The following is a 26,735-nucleotide window of genomic DNA, read 5'->3' as shown; positions in this document are numbered from 1 at the left end:
AAACGACCGAACGAACGAGAGAGACGACCGAACTCCACTGAGTCTGACTGACTCAGCTGAGAACCGTGCAATGGGGTCCATTCTATGATGCGATTTACCGCTACCGGAAACCAGGCTGAACGAACATACGATTCGTGAACGACTCCTCCCAGTTCGGTCGAGTTTCCGGTGAATCGATTCGCCGGAAACTCAACTGAACGTGGAGGAGTCGTTCGCGATTCAGCCTAGTTTCCGGTAACGGTGAATCGCATCATGGAATGCACGCCATTGCACGGTTCTCAGCTGAGTCAGTCAGACTCAGTGGAGTTAGTGCTACCGGAAACTCGTTTGTTCGTTCGGTCGAGTTTCCGGTGAATCGAATGGTGAACGAAACGACCGAACGAACGAGAGAGACGACCGAACGAACGAGAGAGACGAACCGGTTCGGTTCGTTCGTCCTAAAGACTCGTTCATTCAAACCGGTTCGCGAACGAACGAGCCAACACTATTGCACACACGCATGCCCTGGCCGCTCCTGAGAGCACAGACAGTGTTTGTTCCAACCGATAAAAAAATAAAATAAACACAACTTGGACACAGGCCTTGAAGCTATGTAAAGCGAAAATCACTTTGTTATGGTAGCCTAATTGTTTTGGTAGTTTTTGTCGCTCATTTCCTACAAATTCTGGTGAAAAGAGAGAAAGTCTGTTCACATGCTGACGTCATGGGTCCCGACCGGTGCTTTCATTGGATTATGCGACAATGTTTTGGCAGAGCACATGATGCAATATTGCGAATGTTTTGTATGTTTATGTTTATTTGCTCGACTGCATGGTGCGGCATATTGCTGTTGGCGTCTGTGGTATTTAATGGCGCGTTTCCACTGCAGGGTGCGGAACGGATCGGATCGCAAAGATGCGGATCGGGTCACGTTTCCACCGCCAAAAGTGGGCGTGACCCGGACTTTGCCGTACCCATTCCGGCCTCGTTCTCGGGACTCCTCCTTTGGGGTACCGAAAACGAGACGAGACGCCTGAAAGGGTCCCGGGAAATTCTAGCTACACACCCCCTCCGTTGATTGGTCGACAGAATCATAACTTCCGGGTGACGCGGGGATAAAAACAAACAAACAGTAGCCTCGAGGTATTATTCTTTACAATTAACATGTCGCGTAAAACGCTTGCTTGGGCGAACAAGGAGGTGGAGACGTTCGTCTGCATTCTTGGGGAGGAAGACGTTGTTTACGATGTTTACATAGCTGCCGCGGCGATCGACATCCGGCCTACCACAAAGGGTACTGTCGGCAGTGGAAACGCAACCTCGGAACTGAGCTGGGCTATACCGCCCCCTCCCTACCGCACCTTTGCGATCCGATCCGTTCCGCACCCTGCAGTGGAAACGCGGCATAATGTGCCGCCGCGCACACAATGCAAATGTGGTTTTTATTTGGCCGTTTGTATGTGTTACTGTGTAGGCTATTAATTGCGAACTGCGTGCGTCTTAAGGAAATGCTGTTGGCCATGCTGATGTGTTTGCACTGCTGTGGACTGTTGCAATTGAGTTTTTTGTAGGCTACACCTGTCTGTCATATTGATGCGGGCCCTCCCACAAAATCGACGTGCCCCCTGTATAGATTTGCTTTGGCGCCGGGTCTGCTCCCATTGAAAAAATATATTTTTGAAGGAGAATATCTTAGAAAGTATAAAATAAGTCTCTAGGTGAAAAATTGAGGAAGGAGATAGGTCCCAAAGTTTGTAGAGAATAAGAAAGAAAGAAAGAAAGAAAGAAAGAAAGAAAGAAAGAAAGAAAGAAAGAAAGAAAGAAAGAAAGAAAGAAAGAAAGAAAGAAAGAAAGAAAGAAAGAAAGAAAGAAAGAATAAAACTTATGAAGAACAATAGTTGAGCGCTGCATGCAGCACTCACCTAATAATCTAACAAGAATTTAAAGAACATCAACCTTACAGTCAACGCCAGCTCAACTATACATCCTGAATCAAATCTCCTTACGATTGACAATATAACAATCATATTTCCAATCTATGAATTATTTTAGCACCACTAACATGAAATAACGTAGCCAGTGACGGCTGGTGGTGATTTTGGGTGGGTGGCCTAAAGAATGCATTACATTTATCACTACTTCACAGGGCTCCAGACGCCATGAGGTCACCTTTATATCTCTGTTCATAACTTTCATATAAAGTGCATGATTTTTAAACAAGAATAAGGTGTAGAGAAAGGCGTGTCTTTATTTGAAGCACAATTATAAATAATAAAAAGAAAAATCAGTGTTTAAAGTGCTTCAATGAGCTGAAATTGAACATTTCGAACTAAACCATTAAGCAAAATAAAACGCTTAAAGTATTACACAATTAAAATGTTGACCGGTGTCCCTTTGCGCAAAATGCTGTGTCGCCGTCAATCATGAAGGACATGTAGGCCTATGTGGCGTTTCCGACGTCCGCAGCTGTCTTTTGCTTTAAGGTGTATGGAGGTAGATTTGTGTCTTTATTATGCAATCAAAAATAATAGGTTTGAGAGCAAAACTTTCCACACTGCAATCAAAAAATTGATTTGAGAGCAAAACTATCGACACTGCAATCAAAAAATGGTATATTGCAAGATAAATTAATGTGATAAAAAAAATATTAATGGGAATCCAAAAGTTTTGTTTGCAAACCCAAAAGTTTTGTTTGCAAATCCAAAAGTTTTGTTTGCGAATCCAAAAGTTTTGTTTGCGAATCAAAAAGCTTTGTTTGCGAATCCTAAAGTTTAGCTTGCGAATCCAAAAGCTTTGCTTGCTGTTGAGCTGAATCTCGTGGGCGGGACCTACACCGAAAGATGTAAGACACGTCTCTATTGGCCAGTCTCGATCGGAGTGACAGCTTGGCAACATCCGAAAAGCCGCTGCCCCCCGACCGCCTCCAGAAGCAGATTGTCGGCCTGACGGACAGGGTGTTCGTTTGTGCCTCTCAATCCGCGGCGGCGGTCAACAACATCGCCCTGCTCTCCTCTGCCATGGTCTCCTTGTCGGCTGACAGGGAGGCCTACGGGATTTTCAGGGCGCGCAAGCGCGCGCACGGGACAAGCCCATAAGGCGAAGCCTAGACGGCGTAGCCTACATGAAATAGAACTCCCTCTCTCGTTACTAACTGTGGATGTTGCCAAGCTGTCACTCCGATCGAGACTGGCCAATAGAGACGTGTCTTACATCTTTCGGCGTAGGTCCCGCCCACGAGATTCAGCTCAACAGCAAGCAAAGCTTTTGGATTCGCAAGCAAAACTTAGGATTCGCAAGCAAAGCTTTTTGATTCGCCAACAAAACTTTTGGATTCGCAAACAAAACTTTTGGATTTGCAAACAAAACTTTTGGGTTTGCAAACAAAACTTTTGGATTCCCATTAATATTTTTTTTATCACATTAATTTATCTTGCAATAAAAAAATGTTTGATTGCAGTGTCGATAGTTTTGCTCTCAAATCTATTTTTTGATTGCAGTGTGGAAAGTTTTGCTCTCAAACCTATTTTTTGATTGCAGTGTGGAAAGTTTTGTTCTCAAACCTATTATTTTTGATTGCATAATAAAGACACAAATCTACCTCCATAAAGGTGTCGCCTATTACTGCAATGAATTGTGCACATGCAGTCTCATTGCTATACGTCGGGTTGACGTTTAATCCATTTTTCTTCATGAGAATAATTTCGGATTTAAATTTGGTGAATGCCAACTCCTCTTTGGCAATGTTGTAGGCCTATGCAACATTAAATTAGATCATTTCCGATTCCTTGGCTTAGAGAAACTTATTGTTACTGCCTGTCGCTGAAATGCAGCTGGGAGAGGGGCCACTTTCTCTACACACTTGTCACGTCATGTTGGGTTATTTAGACAGCTTTTTTAATGTTTCGATACAAACGTTGTTGACCCGCTTACAAATGCACTATTACCGGCCATATTCTGACCGCACTCCTGACAGTAAATCTGTACATCGTTTGGTTGATGTGTCGCCAATCTCTTCACTTCCAATTTTTCCTCCAAAGACATTAAAGAAAACCGTTCATTTTCATGCTAACGCCCGCCATACTGCACTTGCGCTACTGTGCTGTAATTGGTCGAAGGTCACTGTACTGTACTGTGCTAGGTCAGCCTTTGGGCTAAACTAATTTAGCCCAAATGGAAAGCATATGAAGGGGGCGTGTCAGGGCACCCGCAATCAAACGTCAATGGAAGCTTACGCTACTGCGCTTAGGCTAAATGAAATTAGCCCAAATGGGGGCGTGTCACGACACCTGTCAATCACAATAAAATGGCCGCTTACGCTACTGTGCTTGGGCTGAATGACTTTAGCCCAAATGGGAAGCATATGAAGGGGGCATGTCACGCTACCTGTCAATCAAAATTGAATGGAAGCTTACGCTACTCCGCTTGGGCTGAATACATTTAGCCCATTCACAGGAAAAAACCGGAGATATGTCATATATCCTGGGTTTTTCTGTCACTTTTTGGTGCTGTTGCTGCTTTAGGTTTTACCAAAATTTAAAACAATATGTCCTAATGTTCATTTTTACTGTAAAAGGTAGGGAGGGCTTAGCCCTGTTAGCCCATTTATACCAGCCGTCCCTGAACGTACCCTTTTAAGTTTGCCATGGTGTTTGTAGGTTAAATATTGACGCGCAAGATTGACCTGAACGTCCTCGAGCCCCAACGTAACTTAATGAGACCAACTGGAAATATGTGAAGCCGGTATGAAATCAAACTGTGATTCCGAAATAAGTAAAAAAGTATGTTGATTTGTTTGAACGGTAAAAAACGATTGGTAAAACGAAGTCCGAAGTAGTTGAAGTGTCAGAGAATGGGGGGACGGCTAAGAAATAATATTTAAAAAGTAGAATATCTTAAACATATACTTTTTATGCGCAAGATTCCAAGCTAATCTGAACATTTTAAAATTGGAAATGGAGTCTCTAGGTGAAAAATTTAGGAAGGAGATAGGTCCCAAGGTTTGTAGAGAATAATAAAGAAGGAAAGATAGAATAAAGCCTACAATAGTTGAGCGCTGCATGTAGCACTCGCATGAAATAACTGTTGTTATATAGCACCCCACATATAACTACAGCCCTGTGTCCCTCCATTGACATTGACCTCTTGTTAACTTCATATCTTCTCGCTAGATTTAGTTAGCTCTCATCAACGAGGTGCAGTTGATGATGGAGGGAGAGGTAGAGGTATTTTTTAAAGAGAAAAACTTCCTTCTCAATGTTAAACTTTATCTTACTGTCCCATCGGCCTTTATGTTGATGTAAAGATATCGGCAAAAGTGGTGTTCTTCTTGAGTCTCTCCTTCCAGAACTAATTTCACTTGATCAGACAAGCTATATCCAGAGAGGGCACTCCTCTTTTAATCGTAGGCATTTATTTAATGTACTGTAGCACCCCTCTCCATAACAAGAACTTTCCTTATGCTCGGTACAAACCGGAGGATAATTAGCCTGATTTTGTGCCTGATTTCGTCCTGGATTTGGTCTTGTCTCCGTTTACATTTGCGTTATTTAGAGAACCACTTGCAGCCTCTGTATGGCAAAATCAAGACATCAAGGAAGACATTCTGGTCCATCACTGTCCATCCGGATGGTAAAATGGCTGAGTCTTCTCCATTAACTGGGATCTTACTGTGTTGTCTAGGGGCGGCAGTAGCTCAGGAGGTAGAGCGGGTTGGCTGATAACTGCAAGGCTGCTAGTTATATCCCCGGCTCCTCCTAGCTGAATGGCGAGATCTCCCTGAGAAAGGCGCCTAACCCCAACTTCTCCCGACGAGCTGGCTGTCGCCTTGGCACACACCTGATGCCACCGTCGGTGTGTGAATGTGTGTGTGTATGAATGGGTGAATGTTAGGCTATATTGTAAAGTGATTTGGGTGGCCATTGGTTACAAGAAAGTGCTATATAAATGCAGTCCATTTACCAGTCCTGTACATTGTCTGAGGACGCTGGTCTTTCCAAACCTTTTCGATGGTTCAGCTTTTGCATCTCTCTTAGGCCTTGGGTACAGTTTCATTGCGACTTTCATCTTGCGAGCCCACCAGGACCCATTTACTGTCATGTCTGGACAGTCCAAATCTTTGTCAAAATTCACATCAACATAATTAGGTATTTGTAAGATGTTGGAAAAATTACAAATATGCAGTATGTAATTGTCTATAATTTGCTTGATGAGTACTCGTTTACTCAAGTAGGCCTTTTTACGCCTTACTACTAAATACCTTTACTAGCAGGAGCATTTCTCTTATCTACAACCCCTGACAATGCCTCTCACCTTTACATGTGTAAGTACTGTACTATGTAATATGGAAATGTTTCTGGAAATGTCTGTTTTCCTTTTGTTTGCGTGTTAAGTATTTCTTTGTCTATTTGTATTTATGAATAACATGACCTGTTTTTGATTTGGTCTTTTGTTATTTTATTATTCCTTTTTGTCAAGTGTATTTCTGTTCATCTTTTTTGGGAGGGGGGGAACCATCCCCATTTTCACATGGGAAAGACCCAGGAGTTTATGGTATGCTGTACCTATCGAGGGGAGCGAGAGTACCAGTCGCTCCTCTTAACGAGTGCCTTGGGGTGTAGCTCAACAACAAACTGAACTAGAGGGAAGACACTAAGCCCTCTTCAGGAAGGGAGAGGATGTTCCCCCCGAGAAGGCTCAAATCGTTCCATGTGTGTCATTAGACTCTCACCCACATGTCTGTGGTGGCAGCACACCTTTCTTGTTGTTGATGAGCTGGGGGGGGGGGGGGGGGGGGTAGCCCTGTGGTCGGTAATGACGGCCAGCCCTGGGGGGGCTGGAGACGAAGGCCAGATTTGTGGTGGGGGCGCTGGAGCTTGAGGTCATCCCTTCTCCCCGTGTGTCACTGGTGTTCCTTTGTCCAAACAGCTGTGAGATTGTACACAGCAGTCATGCCAGCGCCATTTAGGCCTTTATCCCTTGACGGATCCCCATCCCCCGACCACATGACCACCACCTTGTCCATCTTACCCCTCATATTGTTGTTGTAGTCATTCAATCTACAATCTTTCCTTTCTTTTCTTTTAATTCATTGATATATTTATTTCCTTCTCTAGTTAATTATATATTACTATGCTGATGACGCAAATTGGTTTAAATGTTTTTAATTGAAGTATTTACTTAGTTATTACTTCTTATTTCCTCCTACCTTACAGATGAGGAGTTCATCTTTCAGAGCTGGGACGGCAGCGTATATAAAGCCAATGCCCAACGCAACCAAACCCAACTCCTCCTGAAGAACACAACTTTTGTGAGTGCTTCAGTCATCCAAATAGTCTCTGGAGAATGGCGTGCAACTTTGAAATTGAAAGACTTTGCCCTAAAATTTGGTTCCCGGAATGCTGAGTAAACACCCGTCAAAGTGCTGAGTGAGTTTGGAACTGCTTCAATTTAGAAATTGCAATGGAGGTTTCTTATCAACAAAACATGTCACCGTTGCAGCTGTGACAAATGTTATCATTTTATTGGAAGTATGGAAATCTGGGTCTTGTTTTTAGGTTAATTTATAACCTGTGCATGTCAATGTAAATTAGTTAGACATGATATAATGTTAAATTCATGTAGTCCAACATAAATTGGACGACATGAGTTCCAAGCTTCAAATCTGATTTGTTTTTCTTTTTTTAATTTCCCCATCTCTCCCTCCAGGCTACGTTCAAGGCTTCCCAGTTTGCCCTTTCTCCAGACCTCAACTATGTTCTCCTCGGTTATGATGTACAACAGGTAAGAGGAAACAGTGCCTGCAGGGATTTGGTGCAAGGCCTTCTTTATATGGGCTTAGGCCATGGCTTTATATATATATATATATAATTATATGTATGACGGTTTGAAAAACATTTAATGCATCTCAGTGTCAATCTGGTATTTAATGTTATTGAATTGTTATCGTTGTTGTTCTTTGGCTCTGCTTCAGTCCATAATACAGCTTTCACATTTAAGAATAGAACACTCGAAAATCCGAAAATAGCATACTATTCGATGGCTCAGCACAAAAACAAAAATAAGCTACTTTCAGAGGTTATCATGCACAGTGTGTCTGGGATGCTATCGTCTCGGCTGCCGAAAGTCAATGTGTGAAGGAGGCAGAGGTCACGTGACATCACACCTGTTGTCATCATACACGACATCACACCTGTTGTCATCAAACATGACCTCACACCTGTTCATCTTTCTTAGAACATGGGTCATTACGATTTTATCAAAAGTAACTTTCAGTGAATTTGGGATAGATTTGGTCTTTAAGCAGCAGGCATGGCTTACGCATCTTGCTCAAGGATGCCCACAGGTGGGTGAACATCCATCAACCTTCAGTTGTATTGTGTGATCCCAATATTTTCCTATTTTTTATTTCGGTATATTCTATTTGTTGCAGAGTTTTATCGTCATGGTCACTGTTCTCCTTTCATCTATTTGTCGAAAGCTTTGAAATTCATGGCCTTTCTTATTGACATCTTGACTTCTTGACAACCAGTGCACTGTAGTTGAGAACCAGAAGATCCTCCTGCTCTGGTATTTGTCAGGTAAACATCAGAAATCAACAGCCATCCTTGAAGGGCTCCTGGAGACTAGTGAGGTAGACAGGCCTTTTCAGAGGGGGCTGCTTATTGCAGACCCCCTTGACGTAAGACCTGTCATGAATTCAACTCAAAATGAAATGTAATTGTAGAAACTGATTTTTCTTTTTGCAATAAAAACACGAGTCAGTGACAGACAGCTATTGAGAGGCACTTGAGGGATTAATATTTAAATGGGTGAATGTCCGTACAATCTGCTACTCTCATCCAAAGTTGAAGGAATTCAACCAATTTGTCTGCCTTTAACATTCATATTTTAAGCGTTTCTCTATCTGTTGCTTAATACAGTGCTTTTAATCATGAAAGTTCAACTACTTATTTTAAAGGTCAAAACACTCTAGATAGGTATCATATAAAGGCCTATATTTAGTCTTTATTGTCGGACCCCTGCAAAAAACACAGCCGCTTCTTCTACCTTTCTTTTTTTTAATTAACAACTCTGTCGGAGGCCCAAGTGTTTTGAATATCTCTTTATAGCTTGAATTGAACGGTTGTGAGATTGCAATGCAAGGACAGATGTTTCCTCTATCTGAACAGGCGGCAATTGTATGAGAAGCAATCTCTGAGATAGGTGTGCGCTACATTTAAGCCAATAAGCAGGGATCTCTGATGATTTCCCCCTACATCTGACCAGGGAGGTATGAGTCTGTGGTGCCTTTTGTGGAAATAGATCAGATCGATCCCCAAGTCCACACTGGAGTTATACTAGTCCAACCCCTACCTGCTCATTAATGAGATTAAATACTGTACTAGTATTCAAAGTTCTATGGAAGTTGAAATCATATGCTGGATGCTTTACTCTTTCTTTGTGTTTTTTCGTCAATGATCGGGCTATAATAAGACCACGTTGGCTATGCAATCGCGGACAAATACGATGCCCTGCATAGCCGCAATTATTCTCTCACGCACCATGATGAACGAACAAATGTGTAGTAGGAGTTGAGCTGTTTTCAACTCTCATTTACAGCTTTACAGCTTTAAAGCTATCGATAAAGCGTTTTATCACTCCTATCGCTTCATCGCTCATGTCTAATGGAAAGTGGATGGGCGTTTATCGCTCAAAACGCTTTACAGCTTTTGGTGTGAACGAAGGGTTAGCCCAATATATTAGGGCACCAATTTGGGGTGATCCGAGATCCCTTTGCCTACGTTTGGTGTGATGCTGGGGCGATCTGAAGCCCGCTGACCACTGTGAAACGAGAGTGCCGAGCCGACAGTATTGCGCACAGAGTGGCAACTGAAGCGGCAGCAGCCTGTAGTCCAGTGGATGCACGGCGTGCCTCTGGAAGAAGCGTCCGCCAGCAACCTGCTTTTCATTTGTCATCCTCATATCCGTATCATGCCACTCGGTGTGCTATACTGTTGGCTCTGCACGGCACGCTCGTTTTGCTCTCGTTATGCCACCATAGTGGCATATCAACCGTTTTGCTCCAGCCCCTGAACGTGCGCCCGGTGTCACAAAACTAGTGATCGATGACGATACAAAGGTTACTGTTTAAGCTTCTGCGTGTTTCCGCACGTGAACGACTTCATGCCTGTCAGTGTCTACGCTTCAAACTCGTACATGTTGCAGAAAATGTGCAAGAGCGCCCCCTGGGGTCACACTTTTCGGTGGGTCGCAGAATTCTGTGTAACACCCTATCGCTCTCCCAGCATTTAGGATTGATTGCTCTTCCTTGGGTCCCCTAGCCTGGCAAGCCAGACCCATATCGGAAAGATATTGGGTCTGGTGTCGTATGGTGGTAGTGTGGGCGGGATAAACGGTTGTCTTTCAAGTTCCCTCTGCACGCAATAGGATAGCGCTACAACCAATCAGAGCAACGAAGAAGGTGACGTAGTCAGAGTGACGGAAATTTCTGTCGCTCTAAAATCTAACTTTTACCGTATCCGGTCGGAAAAACTCAGAATACATCTTTCTTTTCAAGGAAAGACTTCAGTGCATTTCTTTGTTCATTTCTCAAAGAAAAAACTTCAAGTCTTGAAGAGTCGCGGCCAAACCCGAGTCGAAAGACTGCTGTTCGCCAGCAGCAGCAGCCATTATTGTTTACCTCTAACACGGAACTGTCGCAGCTCTGTCGTCATTCGGCTCGATTCCGCCCCTCACGATCTGATTGGCCTGTCCCTTTTTCGGTTTCCAGCAGCGAAAAACGACAACAGAAGGCTAGACCTCCCTGGCTGCAAATTAAATTTGCTGCCTCTAGGGGCGTCTAGATTTCTAGGCTATGGGTCCCCCGATGTTAACACTGAATTTCGAATTTTGCAGCTAGCATGTTGAATTTGGGGACGTTGAAAATATTTAAGTTGAATTTTTTAATGTTGAAAGTTTGATTCTGAATTTTCAACATTGAAAAATCAAGGAGTTAAATTCAGAGGCACATTATTTCAATGCATAAATATTCAGTGCTTAAAATTCAATGGCATTTTATTATCAAAAACCGATGAGAGAGATTTGCTTCCATAAAGTTCCTTTAATAATGACGAAACAGGTCCCTCACCAAACACACAGACTCACGGGTAAATTAAATCTGTAAATTAGCACTCTACAATTAAAAAATGGGCTTTCTGCGCAAGTCACGGATACTGATGTATACATTTTTGGGATGCATGAATTATGCAGATGTCCTTGCGTGCATGACAAACTGTTGTTTAAGTCACTCTGGTTATGCTCATCCATGCAAAGGCTTTCCTCAATGGTCTGAAAAAGAGGTGAATAGAAATAAACTTTGATCTTTTTCATTAGGACCTATTAAGTAATTTTAGCCAGTAAAAGGCTTCAACCTTTTAAACACATGTCTACTACTCATTTAAATGTAAAAATATTACAGCAAAACACGCACAAAAGACATAATTATTCAGAGCCTGAAGACAGAGGGTTGTTTCTCTATAAAGGACAGCAGTGTTATCGCACGGTTCCTCTGAGCCATCACACGTTGTGCCATATGGGTATGATGAAGCCGCATAAGTAAGAAATAGGTCTAGACTGCTTCTTTCAAAACCATACCGTTAGCAGTGGTTGGTGGTTCAGGTTGCTGTTGCCTGGCCGGTCCACATCGTCCTGTCCTTGAATTAGTCAAAGTTATAAGTCAACTTGCAAAACATTTGGTGTCATAACGCCATTCAGTGGCTGTCAGTCACTTAGTGTCTGGATGCTGCTGGTTTTAATGATGTATTGGCTAATTGGAAGACACAATGTACAGAGATCTACTGTGGACTCATTCAGCTGTCCAAGCCGGACTGTCTTCTACCGACTCTGCCTCATTTAATTCAACATTAATCATAAATGAAAAAGAATGTCAGATGTTGTTGTTGAGGCTCAGCTCTAAACTACTAATATTGCTACTAGCTTCAGACCTGAAGCAGAGAGTGCTTGCCTTGCATTGCTGCAGTGCAACCATCAGGGGTCATCTCAGGAAAAGGGGGATCACACCGTCGTCATTGAACATGGGGTGAGGGGGGGGCATCACAGAGGAGACAGCCGGGAAATGGAGGAGGCGGGGGGAGGTTAGAGGAGAGACTGGTGCTCGTGTCCTCCAGAGATGGTCGGAACAGATGTGTTTATCATCTCCGTGACAACACTGGTCTATAGAGAGTAATGGCCCGGCCCGCCATCTCCGTCTCCACTTGTCTTATGAATTTATCATCATCAGAGCAACCAAGCCCCTGCGTGCTGTAATGTAGGCCTACTGCAGCCACCGCTGCTGTCGTCTTTCCCGCTCCATTATGAGGTTTCTTCTGCTCTGATCCCCTTCCGCAAAGTCTTGAAGGAATAAAAAAAGGAAAGGTACATTTGCATAATGCCACTGTCTGTGATTTACTGCGAGATTGCTCAATTAGCAAAATATCGTCTTTGCATAAGTTACTCTTTAGCTGTGCGTGATAATGCTCCGTATTCTCAGCTCGGCCCATAAAGAAGGGTTTATAAATCAGTGTAATCACTCTGCACACAACCTTGGATACAGCCTGTTGCAACACAGACTTCCAATGAAACAACAATTGAAAATGGCTTGTAAATAATCATTTACCTTCTACGGGGTAACCGCACCTTTGGTTGTCTAGATGCATACTGCAAGTCATCCCTGTTTTGAACTATACACCTGCAACTTGGTATCTGTCATTGTTTCATGACCCACATTCAACCATGTATTCCTTTCTCTGCCGAGCTGACAAAACAGGCCTTTTGTACCCTGAAGACACATTAGTGTTCAGCGCTGCTCAGAGTGAAAAAATAACCATGGCACTTCAGCGAGGTAATTTCAATGCCAAAAAAAATATTCTCTAGTAAGGTTACCTCTTGAACCTTGACAAACCACACTTTGTTTTCTGCAGACTTTTTCACATGTAAAATGGTTCCCCTATTGCTTCCCTGAACGCGACATATGAAATAATGATTTAAAAAATGTATTATGCTTTACTGTGTGGTCACCTATGGTAGGCGATTAGCCTCAGTGTAGGTGCTGTATGATCAGAGTACAGTAGCACACAGGCCCTGCCTAGCTGCCTGACACATACATCACCAGCGAGAACAGGCTCCTCTGCAGGCAGCGTGGCAGCCCCTCTCTGACAGGCTTATCAGGGACTCATCGCAGGCCTCTGCCACCCATCATGGGGGGCCTGTAATTGTCGTTGACATTCTTTGAAAGATCAAGTGACAATGCAATTCATTTCTTCTTCGGGGGAGTGGCTTTGTGCAGCGGAGGGGGAGCAGGTCTAAATCTGGATTGAGAGACGAGTGGCGGTCATGTCACGTCCAAAAGCGATTCTGTTGACTTCGGCCGTCAGCTTTGAGTTGGAAAGCGGGCAAAGCGAGCGTGAACCGAAACTCATTCATCATATCTTGTGTTCGTCATATTTCTGTGTTTCAAACTGCGGTGGGGGGAATTTAATGTGGTAGTGTTATGCAAATGCTATGGTTGAGTATTTTGCAGCAGGCTTTGGGTTATAAACCATTATCTCCACAGGCACCACAATAAGAGTTCCCAGAGTGGACACTCAGTAGTCATTTGGCGGGATACTATAAAATGACCCTAGGCTTCAAATTCTTCTCAATAAGTAGTGCAACACAGGATGTGGAGTTAAGGAATAACATAGGAAGAAAGGGAAAATCGTAATCATAACTCACACATTGAGTTTGAATTCTCATCTCATCATCTCATCTAATTTTCGTCCGCTTATCCGGGGTCGGGTCGCGGGGGGAGCAGCTCAAGCAGGGGGCCCCAGACTTCCCTTTCCCGGGCCACATTGACCAACTCTGACGGGGGGATCCCGAGGCGTTCCCAGCTCAGTGTTGAGATATAATCTCTCCACCTAGTCCTGGGTCTTCCCCGAGGTCTCCTCCCCACTGGACGTGCCTGAAACACCTCCCAAGGAAGGCGCCCAGTGGGCATCCTTACCAGATGCCCGAACCACCACAGCTGACTCCTTTCTAAGTAAAGGAGCAGCGGCTCTAATCCGAGTTCCTCATGGATGGCTGAGCTTCTCACCCTATCCCTAAGGGAGACGCCAGCCACCCTTCTGAGAAAACTCATCTCGGCCGCTTGTACCCGCGATCTCGTCCTTTCGGTCATCACCCAGCCCTCATGACCATAGGTGAGGATAGGAACGAAGATCGACCGGTAGATCGAGAGCTTTGCCTTGCGGCTCAACTCTCTTTTCGTTACAACGGTGCGGTAAAGCGAACGTAATACCGCCCCCGCTGCTCCGGCCAATCTCACGCTCCATAGTACCCTCACTCGCGAACAAGAGCCCGAGGTACTTGAACTCCTTCACTTGGGCTAAGGACTCATTTCCTACCCGGAGCAAGCAATCCATCGGTTTCCTGCTAAGAGTCATGGCCTCAGATTTAGCGGTGCTGATCCTCATCCCAGCCGCTTCACACTCGGCCGGCAGCCGATCCAGTGAGTGCTGAAGGTCACAGGCCGATGATCCAATGAGGACCACATCATCTGCAAAAAGCAGTGACGAGATCCTCAGACCACCGAACTGCAACCCCTCCCCACCACGACTACGCCTCGATATCCTGTCCATGTATATCACAAACAGGATTGGTGACAAGGCGCAGCCATGGCGGAGAACAGCACCCACTGAGAACGAAACTGACTGGCTGCCGAGGACGCGAACACAGCTCTCGCTTTGGGAGTACAGGGATTGGATGGCCCTGAGTATAGACCCCCTAACCCCATACTCCCGCAGCACCTCCCACAGTTTCTCCGGGGGGACCCGGTCATACGCCTTCTCCACAAATCCACAAAACACATGTAGACCGGATGGGCATACTCCCAGGCCCCCTCCAGGATCCTTGCGAGAGTGAAGAGCTGGTCCGTAGTTCCACGTCCGGGGCGAAAACCGCATTGTTCCTCTTCAATCTGAGGTTCGACGATCGGCCGAACCCTCCTTTCCAGCACCTTGGAGTAGACTTTACCAGGGAGGCTGAGAAGTGTGATACCCCGGTAATTGGCACACACTCTCTGGTCCCCCATTTTGAACAGGGGAACCACCACCCCGGTTTGCCACTCCTTTGGCACTGTACCCGACTCCCACGCGATGTTGAATAGGCGTGTCAACCATGACAGCCCCTCAACACCCAGAACCTTTAGCATTTCTGGCTGGATATCATCGATCCCTGGGGCTTTGCCACTGCGGAGATGTTTGACTACCTCAGTGACCTCCACCAGGGAAATTGACGACGAAACACGATCAACCTCGAGCTCTGCCTCCAACATAGAGGGCGTGTTATTCGGATTCAGGAGTGCCTCAAAGTGTTCCTTCCAACGTCCGACGACCTCCTCAGTTGAGGTCAACAGAGTCCCATCCTTACTGTACACAGCTTGGATGGTTCCCCGTTTCCCCCTCCTGAGGTGCCAGATGGTTCCAGAAACACTTTGGTGCCGACCGAAAGTCCTTCTCCATGGCCTCTCCGAACTTCTCCCACACCCGCTGCTTAGCCTCCGACACGGTAGCAGCTGCAGCCCTTCGGGCCTGTCGGTACCCTGCAACCGAGTCAGGAGTCCTCCAGGATATCATATCCCGGAAGGCCTCCTTCTTCAATCGGACGGCTTCCCTGACCACCGGTGTCCACCACGGTGTCCGAGGGTTACCGCCCCTTGAGGAGCCTAAGACCCTGAGGCCACAGCTAGCCACCGCAGCTTCAGCAATGGAGGCTTTGAACACCGCCCACTCCGGCTCAATGTCCCCAACCTCCACAGGAATGCCAGAAAAACTCCGCCGGAGGTGTGAGTTGAAGATACCTAGGACGGGGGCCTCCTCCAGACGTTCCCAGTTCACCCGCACTACTTGTTTGGGCTTACCAGGTCTATCCGGAAATTTCCCCCATTCCCTGATCCAACTCACAACCAGATGGAGGTCGGTTGACAGTTCCGCCCCTCTCTTTACCCGAGTGTCCAAAACAAGCGGCCTTAGATCAGATGACACGATCACAAAATCGATCATTGATCTTCGGCCTAGGGTACTCTGGTACCAGGTACACTTATGAGCACCCTTATGTTCGAACATGGTGTTTGTTATGGATAATCCATGACTAGCACAGAAGTCCAAAAACAAAAGACCGCTCGGGTTTAGATCAGGGAGGCCGTTCCTCCCCACCACGCCTCTCCAGGTGTCTCCATCGTTGCCCACGTGGGCGTTGAAGTCACCCAGCAGAACTACGGAGTCCCCTACTGGAGCCCCATACAGGAATCCATTCAGGGTCTCCAAGAAGGCAGAGTACTCTGAGCTGCTGTTTGGTGCATACGCACAAACAACAGTCAGAGTTTTCCCCCCTACAACCCTTAGGCGCAGGGAGGCGACCCTCTCGTCTACCGGGGTAAACTCCAACACCGCAGCGCTCAGCCGGGGATTTATGAGTATCCCCACACCCGCCCGGCGCCTCACGCCCTTGGCAACTCCGGAGAAGAATAGAGTCCAACCCTTATCCAGGAGTACGGTACCAGAGCTGAGACTGTGCGTGGAGGTAAGCCCCACCAGATCTAACTGATAACGCTCCACCTCCCTCACAAGCTCCGGTTCCTTTCCCCACAGCGAGGTGACGTTCCACGTCCCCAGAGCCAGCTTCTGCCACCCGGGTCTGGTCCGTCGAGACCCCTGACCTTCGCTGCCACCCATGTGGCTGCGCACCCAACCCCAACGGGTCTTCCCACAGGTGGTGGGCCCATGGGATGAAGAGAGGGGGGGTGCCACGTAGTTTGTTCGGGCTGTGCCCGACCGGGCTCCGTGGCAAACCCGGCCACCAGGCGCTCGCCATCGAGCCCTCCGTCTGGGCCTGGCTCCAGACGGGGGCCCCGGGCTTCCTCCGGGCCGGGTCACATCTCCCCTTCTTACGTTATTCATTGAGGATTTTTGAACCATTCTTAGTCTGGCCCCTCACCTGAGACCACTCTGCCATGAGAGACCCTACCAGGAGCACAAGGCTCCAGACAACACAGCCCTCAGGTTCACAGGGACACGCAAACCTCTCCACCACGATAAGGTGACGGTTCCAGGAGAGTTTGAATTCTACAGATCTTATTAAGATAGGGGACCAGGTCCATGGTTCTGGTGACCTGTCCATAGAAAGGTTTGTTAAAGAATGTTGTTTTAAATCATAGATTAGGAAGGAAGGTTTTCGCTTGCTCATTGATGATAATTACAGTTGTTCATTAGTCTCGTGACTGATCAGCTGTGATGCATATCTCTACGGGGAGGTATATCTATCGAGGTTGTACCATATAGCATAAGCAGGCATGGCCGATCATAAAAAACAGGCTATCAGTACAATATAGATTCCCTATTCAGTTAGCTACCTGGCTTTTTTAAACACATAATAGTAATCATTTGGCTTTCACTACATTTGTGAATATATGGTCATCATCACATATTGTGGTTAATAGATGGAAAGATAATCAAGCAAATGTCCCTAATTTTATTTTCAGCTGACCGGTCCCCTTATACTAAGAGCACTCAGTAACTGGTTCAATTTGCTTGCAAGAGTCAGATCTTTCCAAAGTAAAGTAATCTCTCCTGAAATCATAGTAAGCCCTTGTTTGGCTAACTATACCATACCTTGAGATTTGCAGTCTCCCGTTACCTCTGGAGTGTGGTTGGACAGACCTTGACCTTGGACAAGGGGGATGAGATGGTCAAAAAATTAATGCAATAATTGATTTATGAATGACCACACGGCAGGCTAAAGCAGTTTAGCACCTGAGCAGATATTGTCTTCGTAGCTATGGCATGCACTACCTTGTTAGCTTGGGACCGGTGTCTACAGCAGGGGCGTTGCTAGACCTAGAGTTTTACTGGGGCACAGGCCCCCAACTGCCAATACTTATTTTATTTTATTTTCTTACGTGGGCACAATATGAAATAGATGGATACAGAAGGGTATGTACGAGCTTCAAAATCATTGTCACTGTCATATACTGCACTGGTAAAGGTAAAGATTCAAAGATAGATTCATGAATACCGTACAATGATATGTATTTAAACACATACACATCTCAAAGATTTACAAATAAGGTAACTGACAAATAAACAAAAAGTCTCTTTATGACCTTCACCTCTTTATCAGGAGAAGTCTACACATCTATATTTATTTAGAAGCTGGGTGGAAACAGCATAATTTTGCCAGAACGACATGGACTATAAAGGCCAGAAACAAGGTTTAAAATATAATTTCTGACTTAAGGTGAGGTGGCTCATTGTCACCAATCAACCTGGAAAATGTTATAGAACATCAAAGCTCTTAAATTAAACTAAATAAGGTCATACACTACTGCATAGAGCCTTTTTAAATTATTATTTTTTCACTATTAAGCTGTATCGCCACGCCTTCATGGTAGCAAAGCGGTCAATAATTTGGCTTAGACTCACTTTGCATAGTTGCTCCCTTTCAATGGACAAAAGAGAAAGTTGGTGAAGCCTTCCTTGCCCCATGGTTGACCTAAGCCAGGTGTGGAGCCTTCTCAACACACTGAAAGATTGCTCACAACTACAACTGTTTACAGGAATTGTGAGTGCAATCTGAATTATCTGTTTCAGTGTTGGGAACATTGTTGGATCCAGATTTCCATAATTTCCTTTTTTGTGTTAAGGACGTTTTTGGCCACTAAAACTTCCTCAAATTTTGAAGATTATTCATTTTCCGCGTGTGTGCGTGCACGCATGGTGTGTGTGTGTGTGTGTGTGTGTGTGTGTGTGTGTGTGTGTGTGTGTGTGTGTGTGTGTGTGTGTGTGTGTGTGTGTGTGTGTGTGTGTGTGTGTGTGTGTGTGTGTGTGTGTGTGTGTGTGTGCGCGTGTGTGTTATAAAACGACAGGCTACAGACGCTCAGTATTGAAAAACTGGTGCTATTTATGTGGGCAACATTCTCTAACAGCAATCAAGTTGTCATTGTTTGTGTCAAACAAGTTGTGCATTTGTTGTAACGTTAAAACACTTACTCTGCGCTGTTTCCAGCTCCCGTGGTTTCCAACGAAACATTCAGAAGAGTCACGTGGACGAATCCGGAAATAACTGATTTTTTTCATTGGTTGTTGCGTTAAATCTTACCCAGATACAGTAGTGCTATTTTCTGATTGGCTTTTATGTAGCCCCTTTCGTTTTTTGATTGGCTGGTAAGTGGCAGGCTCGACTGAAGACTCCCGAGGCAGCAGGAGATGCACTTGATGAATCCTGCCGATTCCATAGCGAGAGCGGCGCTTCTGCAGATTAATTTAATGATGATCAATGGAATTTTACTGGGACACTGGAGACTTTTACTGGGGCACGTGCCCCAGTAAAAAGGGGCTGACGACGCCTCTGGTCTACAGGCTGATGTTGTACACTAGCTGAAGGTCGTTAAGGAACATTTACGTCGCCCAGGGGTTCCTAAACAAACCTGCTATTTGCCCATTGGTCCACCACATCCTCACGTGCAGTAAAATAAGCATATCCCCTAACCATGCCAAGGATGTTGCAGCAATGCATATAGAGTTTGAATCCACTCGGCCTCCTGCTTTGACCTCCTGCTGTGACCTACAAACACTGCACCATAAGGTGCAGTGTGTGTGTGTGTGTGTGTGTGTGTGTGTGTGTGTGTGTGTGTGTGTGTGTGTGTGTGTGTGTGTGTGTGTGCTTCTGTGAGTGTGTGTGTGTGTGTGTGTGTGTGTGTGTGTGTGTGTGTGTGTGTGTGTGTGTGTGTGTGTGACTGTGTATGTGAGTGAGAGTCTCAGGAGTTCTGGCTTGGCTGTAGATGTTGTGTTGCCCAGAAATGTATTCTCTAACTTCATGGTCTAACTAACTTCATGGTCAACCCCCTCTCCTCCCCCCCACCCACACACACACAAACATAAACTTTCACTGAACTGAAAACAACATTGCAGTACTTCCGATTGTGTTTTAATCAACACATCATCTAGTTTAAGCCATTAGACGTTATCTCTTCTGCAAGTTTGGGAATTACTACTCAATGTTTGCTTCTCACTCTTAAGTGCTTTGGGCAATGGGCCACCATGTTCATTTGTGAAATAGAAAGAAAATAAAGATTTTAATTTAATCTTAAGCTTTTCAGGACATTAGGTTAATAGGGATATTGCTTCTGAAATATATCTAACAGTGATTGGTTGCATAGCCCCTGCTCATAAATGTTCATAATTATAGTTCATAAGTTCATTAGTTTTACACATTCTGAATCCCCCATGTGGTTGATTTGTATATTTCCCCTAACCCTTTCTAAACTGTATCTTGTCCTTTTATTAAAAGACAGATTATGGTACTTCTGACGGTTCAGTGTCTCTAGTCAGTAGTAGGCTGCCTACAGCTTTCACCTAATTTCCTCCACAGATGATTCCAGCAATAATTCTCCGGATTTGATTTGATGTCCTCTAGGTGTTCCAGCACTCCTTCCTGGCGTCGTATCTGATCTACAACCTCCACACCAGGTGAGCAACTCCAGTAAGGCCCAGGGGCGCATCAGGGCGCAGGGGGCATCAGAGGCAGACCTGGGGGGAAGCACTATGAGTCACAGCCTCAGGAGTCACGGTGCTCAGCCCAAAGATATTACCATGTCTTAACGATGACTTGTGTTTCAAGTTTCTGCTAAAAGATCTGATAGTAGGTCAGTAATGTCTTGTGTCAAATGGACACTGGGTCACTACGTTGATCAGAACAGATATGAGGTAGACTTTAGCGTCTTTTTTGGTCAGAGAAAAGTCTAGTAATAATTATTGATAATTCATTGACATTACTTATGCATTCTTTATATTGTGTGATCTATGGGTATGGTATTTTCAGTTAAGATATTTCCTTGCTTTCCATTATTTAAGATGCACAATAATATCTCCTGTCCATCATGAGGTGAGGTTTTGGAAGAGATAAAGTGGGTGTTACAGGTTGTGAATTGTTCAAATGTTTTGAGTATGATCTGCCAACAACATCAGAGAAGATTGACTGTACTGGCCTGGGACCTCTGGTGGGTTCTGTTAGATTAAAGCTGGCCAAACGGTGCCTGCGACCTGGGCTGGAGTGAACATGTTATTAATAACGGCTGACAGCTCTCTTACTGTCCTCACCTCAGGGAGGTGAGGGAGTTGAACCCGCCAGAGGTGAGCGACTCTGTCCTGCAGTTTGCATCCTGGGGAGTGCGAGACCAACAGCTGGTGAGTTATAAACCACTACATTAAAATTGAGTGGGTGCTAAACACAAACTATTTCTTGAAATAGGATGTTTATTGAGGGAGCATACTGTGGAATATTCTCCACAAAAGTCCACAAAACCCCCCGCACAATAATCTAATTTAGCATGTGTGAATACCCACATATTAAATCAAAAAATTTGAATACAACAGAAAATAATCCATCCTGCTTCATTCAACGCCTTCCTGCAACACCTCAGTACGTACTGTATGGCTGACACTTATCACCCGCAACACATTGCGCTAATCTGAACGGCACACAAACAAGCAGCTCCACTTTGAACACAGGAGATAAGCAAAGTGTGCGGCAGAGTGTGCGCGCTTGACTCTGCGTTGGGTCTTCTTCCACTCATCAGTTCCCTACCCTCACAGTATGAGCGCAGCAGGAACATGGTGTTTGAGTCAAGGCCTTGAATATTGACCTTAATGACCCCTTTGAGCATCATAACCTAGCCAGAAATAATGTATTGTGTGTAAAATATCTGCAGGGTATGTATTATTGTTTTCTTAGGCCAGCCCAAAAAACTAACAGAATATACAGTATATATATATTTTTTTATCCCCCACCAAAGCAGATTATGTGTGGGTGTATGGTTAAGTTGTAGCCATTGCATTAAGTCAAATGGTCTGACAGTATGTGTAGTGATTTGAAAGTTGTTCGTCATGACAAATGTTGCATGTATAACAAGTTTTTATGCATATTGAACCTTACTCTACATGGTGGACTAGATTTTATGCAATGTGAGCGTCAATTCAAAATATATTTGTAGCGTGTACTTAACGAGGCATTACACCCAGCCCCCGAGGGATGCCGTTGTGAGGGGATTGTTAAAGACAAGTGGCCTCTTTACGGAGCAAGGTTTGTGATGTGTTTTAAGATTACTTTGAGGAACATTAATGATGGACTAGCACAAGATTCATTTATTAGGGGTCCTATGAATGACATAGGAACCCAATTGTAATCGTTAGCATTATTAGGGGTCCTACAAATGACGTAGGAACCCTATTATAATCATTGGTATTATTGTTTTTAACCTGACCTTTTGGCTCAAAAAGTTATAAAAATGTAACTAGAAAATAGAAAATAGAACTCGAAAAATTAGTAAGGGAATCAAAAGATGGGCCAGAATAACACATAGGTGGCACAATAAAAAGGCCTGGAAGTTCAGCATTGCCAAGTGCCATTACCATTAGGAAGGTTCAATATGCATGAAACTTGTTATATGCACCATTTGTCATCACAAACAACTTTCTAATCGCAACACATACTGCCAGACCATTTGGACTTAATGCAATGGCTACAACTTGACAAAACACCCACACATAATCTGCTTTTGTACCGGAGATGGGGTGAAGGTCAAAGCAAAAACACTAAAGACCGCAGAGCTATACATTTTAAAGTTAAATAAAATTAATATCTCCGATATTTAAACAGCTCTAACATTGTGTCAGAAACACTTTTTGTTTGTATTGTGATATAGCCTACATGAGTGAAAAGGCACTAAATACAAATAAGCATATAGTAGGCTATTCACATCTCTAGGAAAGATATCTGGTACCTGTAATGCGTTTAAAAAAAGCGTTTGAAAACGAAAGCGTTTAAAACCAGCCTTACCTGCTTGATCATAAATCTCTTCATGAGTAATGCCTCCACACTGAGACAATAAGACTCCACATAATCAGTCCATTACTCCACCACTGTGGACAAGCTATGTGATTAAGCGTTTGATAGCATATTTATCTACTTTACTTGCAGTTTATCCCGGGCCCCTGTGGATTGTGTTTACGAGGAGACCCTACAGCTACCACGCAGCACTCTAATGACAGAGTGGCCCTCCGTTATTCATGAGGCCTTACTCCACCTTCTTTGCTACTATATCACAACAGATAAACGCGTTGTACTCAGGAAGCGCTCTGCTTTGAAGACCCTCCTTGGCTTTGTTGTTCCATGGAGTGTGCCCTGAGCTCAGCGTTGGTATAATGTGTCGGCCTGATTTGTTGAATAAATATGTGCTAAAACTTCAAAGAAATATCACAAATAGTCAAAGAGTGGGAGTTAATGACTCTGCAACTCCTCATGAAAATATAACGCGGGGTTTGGCCGGTTTCACTTCCAGAGATAACTACTGGGTATCAGGGTAAGGGTTAGGCTTAGATAACTACTGGGTGTCACGCATGCAAATATTTGCCAGGTGAATGGAGCGGTGGGGTGAATGCGTTCCTATTGGCTGGGTCTCTTAGAGCTCCACATGCAGCCTGTCTGTGTTTCAAAAGCAGCTGGAAGACAAGCAGGAAGCAATCTCTTTAACACTACATAGAAGATTGCATTAATTACACATGTATCACCTAGTATCTCTCCCTCTTTGATTATCCAAATATTCACATGCCTATATCCACATGTATATTCAGTTCATTTGGAGACAAGTCTTGTATTAAATTAGTTCACCATGAATGCAATATGAATTCTAAGATATCCGTGAGTTCAATAGCAATTCACAGCGTTCAAATTATTCCATTCAACTGACGTTTAAGGTTGTTGCTGTATGAAAATGTATGTAAGTAAGTAATTCATTTCAGCTTTAAAACATTTTTACATGTCTCACATACATCGTAAAAAAAATTAAGAAATTGAGGGTTGGGCTGGAGACAGCGAAGGCCTGGTCACCTCTAGTGCTGTTGTTGGAGAGAGGGATGGATATCAAGAGGAGATGTGAGGATGGGACAAGTGGAGAAATGGAATGAGTCAGGAGATCAGAGCTGTAACTGGGGGCAAGGTCATGCAGTGCCTTATATGACATCAACAGGTTCTTGTAGTCTATACTGGACTTTACAAGAAGCCAATAGAGGGATGCAAGAACAGGTGGAATGTGGGACAAACAGCTAGTTCTAGTTAAAAGCCTGGTGGCTGAATTACGAACCAACTGTAAGCGATTGAGAGCAGCTTGACTGAGGCCAATATGATCTCCAACCTAAACCACAGACTAGGTTGTTTGTTTAGGTCTTCCAAAATTGCAAACATTTCTAGCAATGCATGCATTTTAATTTGAAATCCAAGTCAGTGAAGGAATAGGATGTTTAGTTTTTTGTTAAAGTGATGTTTTCTATCGTTGCCATGGTGATGCATATAAACCAGTAATGATTTCAATGATTATTTTCCTTGATTCAGTTCACGTCGGTCAGTTTGCCAAGAAGAGTCGTTCAGAATAGTTGTTCGTTCGTTCGTTCAGTCAAGTTTCCGGTAGCGGTGAATCGAGTCATGGAATGCACGGTTCTCAATTGAGTTAGTCAGACTCAGCTCCTCCCTCGTTCTGGAAGTCGGTCAATCAATCAACACAATATAACAACTTTAACCAAACGCAGCGGAATGGAGGGTGTAGTTGATTATTGGATGTTTAACATACCAGCAAGATAATAGACTTCATCGAGCAATGATGGTGGGAGAACGAACCATGAAAGAACGAGACAGATTGACGGGACATTCAAAAATTTAAATAATCTGGCATGACACAGAAAGTACAAAGACAGCATGCATTTACCATTTAAATGATATTGAATCGTATTATCATACGCTCGCTCACTAAGCCTCTTCCCTCTTCACCACTCACAGTCAGTGAACGAACAGCGAGTCAGCGTCCAGTGGGTCTGGGAGGTGTCGAGTCTGAAAACGAACGAGCCGAAGAGAGAGAAGAATCAGTTCGGTTCGTTCTTGTTAAATATTCATCATTTGAACTGATTCGGTCGCGAACGACCGATCACTAATATAAACGCTGCTGTCCCTGAAATCGAGCAGCCGGCTCGTTGTTTGAATCATTCTTTGTGTGTCAGGTTAATCATTTCAGCTGGTATGTTATGTGTTCTTTTAAGTAGCCTAACTCATTCTACCCTACTTCAGCGATCTGAAACGCAAGAATGAAACGCGAAACCCAAGTAGCTTTGTGAGCGGATCTCTGGCGCTGTTACTATTATACAGGCGAATAAATGACGTTTGCGCCCGACGCAAATCTAAAATGGGTTGGTCTGGAGTAGCTTCATTACCCGTAGGTGTGGTTTGGAAGTAACAAGCAATGAACCATTGAGGGTTCCATCTCCCATCTCTTTTTGGACTTGACGAGTTGATATTTTGACAGTGCGTTCATGAATTTCAAACTTCAAATGGCTCTGTTTATGGCCAAACAGTAGGCCTAATCCAACAGTCAACTGTGTAATTGTGTTGATAATATGCATGTGTCCCCCCCATTAATATACATTGCCATGGACTGTATTATGCATTACGTGTTCAGTTTGCATGTATTTAAACAGATGGGTGCACATATTGTTGAACTGCGCACCAAACATTTTCACCCGAATTCATTCAACTTTTAAACACTCGCGGTAAAACCACGTTTTCTCACGATCAAATACTCAAAATTCCAAAATGTATGGGCTTGTACAAAATGTCTGGGTCGAGAAAATATGTGTTTGCTATACTGTGTTTGCTGATGCATTGTTTTAAAAGTACCAATTATTACCGCTGTATCAGCTGTTCTTTCCCAAATATTTAACCAACGTTATAATTTACACTAAGACGAGATTTTGTTTTGGAAGGCTGGGATATACTTTGCTCGAGTTTATTATTGTTATTATTATTATTATAACGCATGGCAATAACCTACATTGTTCATTCATGCACCCCCTATGGAAAAAAAAAGACCCACATGCTATTTCTATGCAGTTTCACACATACGAACAATCTTTGACATCATAATACTTAAATTAGACTATTCGTTTGCATGTTTGTGCTGCGTGTGCTGTTTGTGCTACATGTGTGTAAGCTTATGTTGCCATTCCGACCTGTAACGGCACGTCAAAATAGCGCTATAGTGCATTTAGACCAGGTATTTGCCGGTCAGTGGCGCGATTGCTTTCTGAATCACTAAATTAGCACCAATTATCATTTGTGCTGGAGAACGCCTCTGCTTTTCGCCGTCACGCCTCTCCAGGGCACAAGTGTGGTGTTTGCTGCAGGGGGAAATCGGCTTCAAGCTGCGTGCAAACTAGCAACGATACATGCGTCGTTGTAGAAAGTAGATTCCGCTTGGTGTAAGATAGGGGCCAACAATGTTCTTTCAACAGAAACGTAGATGTTTTGCACCACAAAAAACATAGTGACCCAGGGATGACATTTGTTCTTCTTCTTTAGGATAGATTAGGACGTATTTGTTATATCAAAGAGGGCTTAAAGGAAAAGTATGATTAAACGTTTTGGGGCTCATGCCCTCTAGGAAGTAACTCAAAGAGCCTCAGAAAAGGCTCCATCCTGTAGCCTCTCACCCCACTTCTGACATTCTTAGGTAAATTCTTCCCAGACGATTCCCCACCCCACCGATCCGACACGCAAATACACACCTTTAACTCATTAAAAAAAAAGTTATGAGCGAAAGGCATAGGGACATTTTTGTATCTCATCAGTGGCATGGCGCGGGC

At 44.2% G+C, this 26,735-nt stretch overlaps 1 protein-coding gene across 1 annotated transcript in view; it reads left to right on the top strand.

Moving 5' to 3' along the window:
• Positions 1 to 26,735, top strand: part of LOC130369788 (inactive dipeptidyl peptidase 10-like) — a 138,348-nt gene that overhangs the window by 74,190 nt on the left and 37,423 nt on the right. The window contains exons 4-7 of the mRNA XM_056575348.1: positions 7,191 to 7,285; positions 7,684 to 7,758; positions 20,467 to 20,519; positions 21,155 to 21,236. Of these exons, the coding sequence (XP_056431323.1) occupies positions 7,191 to 7,285; positions 7,684 to 7,758; positions 20,467 to 20,519; positions 21,155 to 21,236 (305 nt within the window). The remainder of the gene's footprint in view (positions 1 to 7,190; positions 7,286 to 7,683; positions 7,759 to 20,466; positions 20,520 to 21,154; positions 21,237 to 26,735) is intronic.

The sequence above is a fragment of the Gadus chalcogrammus genome, chromosome 17, assembly GCF_026213295.1.
Source record: "Gadus chalcogrammus isolate NIFS_2021 chromosome 17, NIFS_Gcha_1.0, whole genome shotgun sequence".
Classification (NCBI taxonomy): Eukaryota; Metazoa; Chordata; class Actinopteri; order Gadiformes; family Gadidae; genus Gadus; species Gadus chalcogrammus.
The sequence above is the reverse complement of the archived record's forward strand: the minus strand, read 5'-3'. Positions and strand labels throughout refer to the sequence as shown.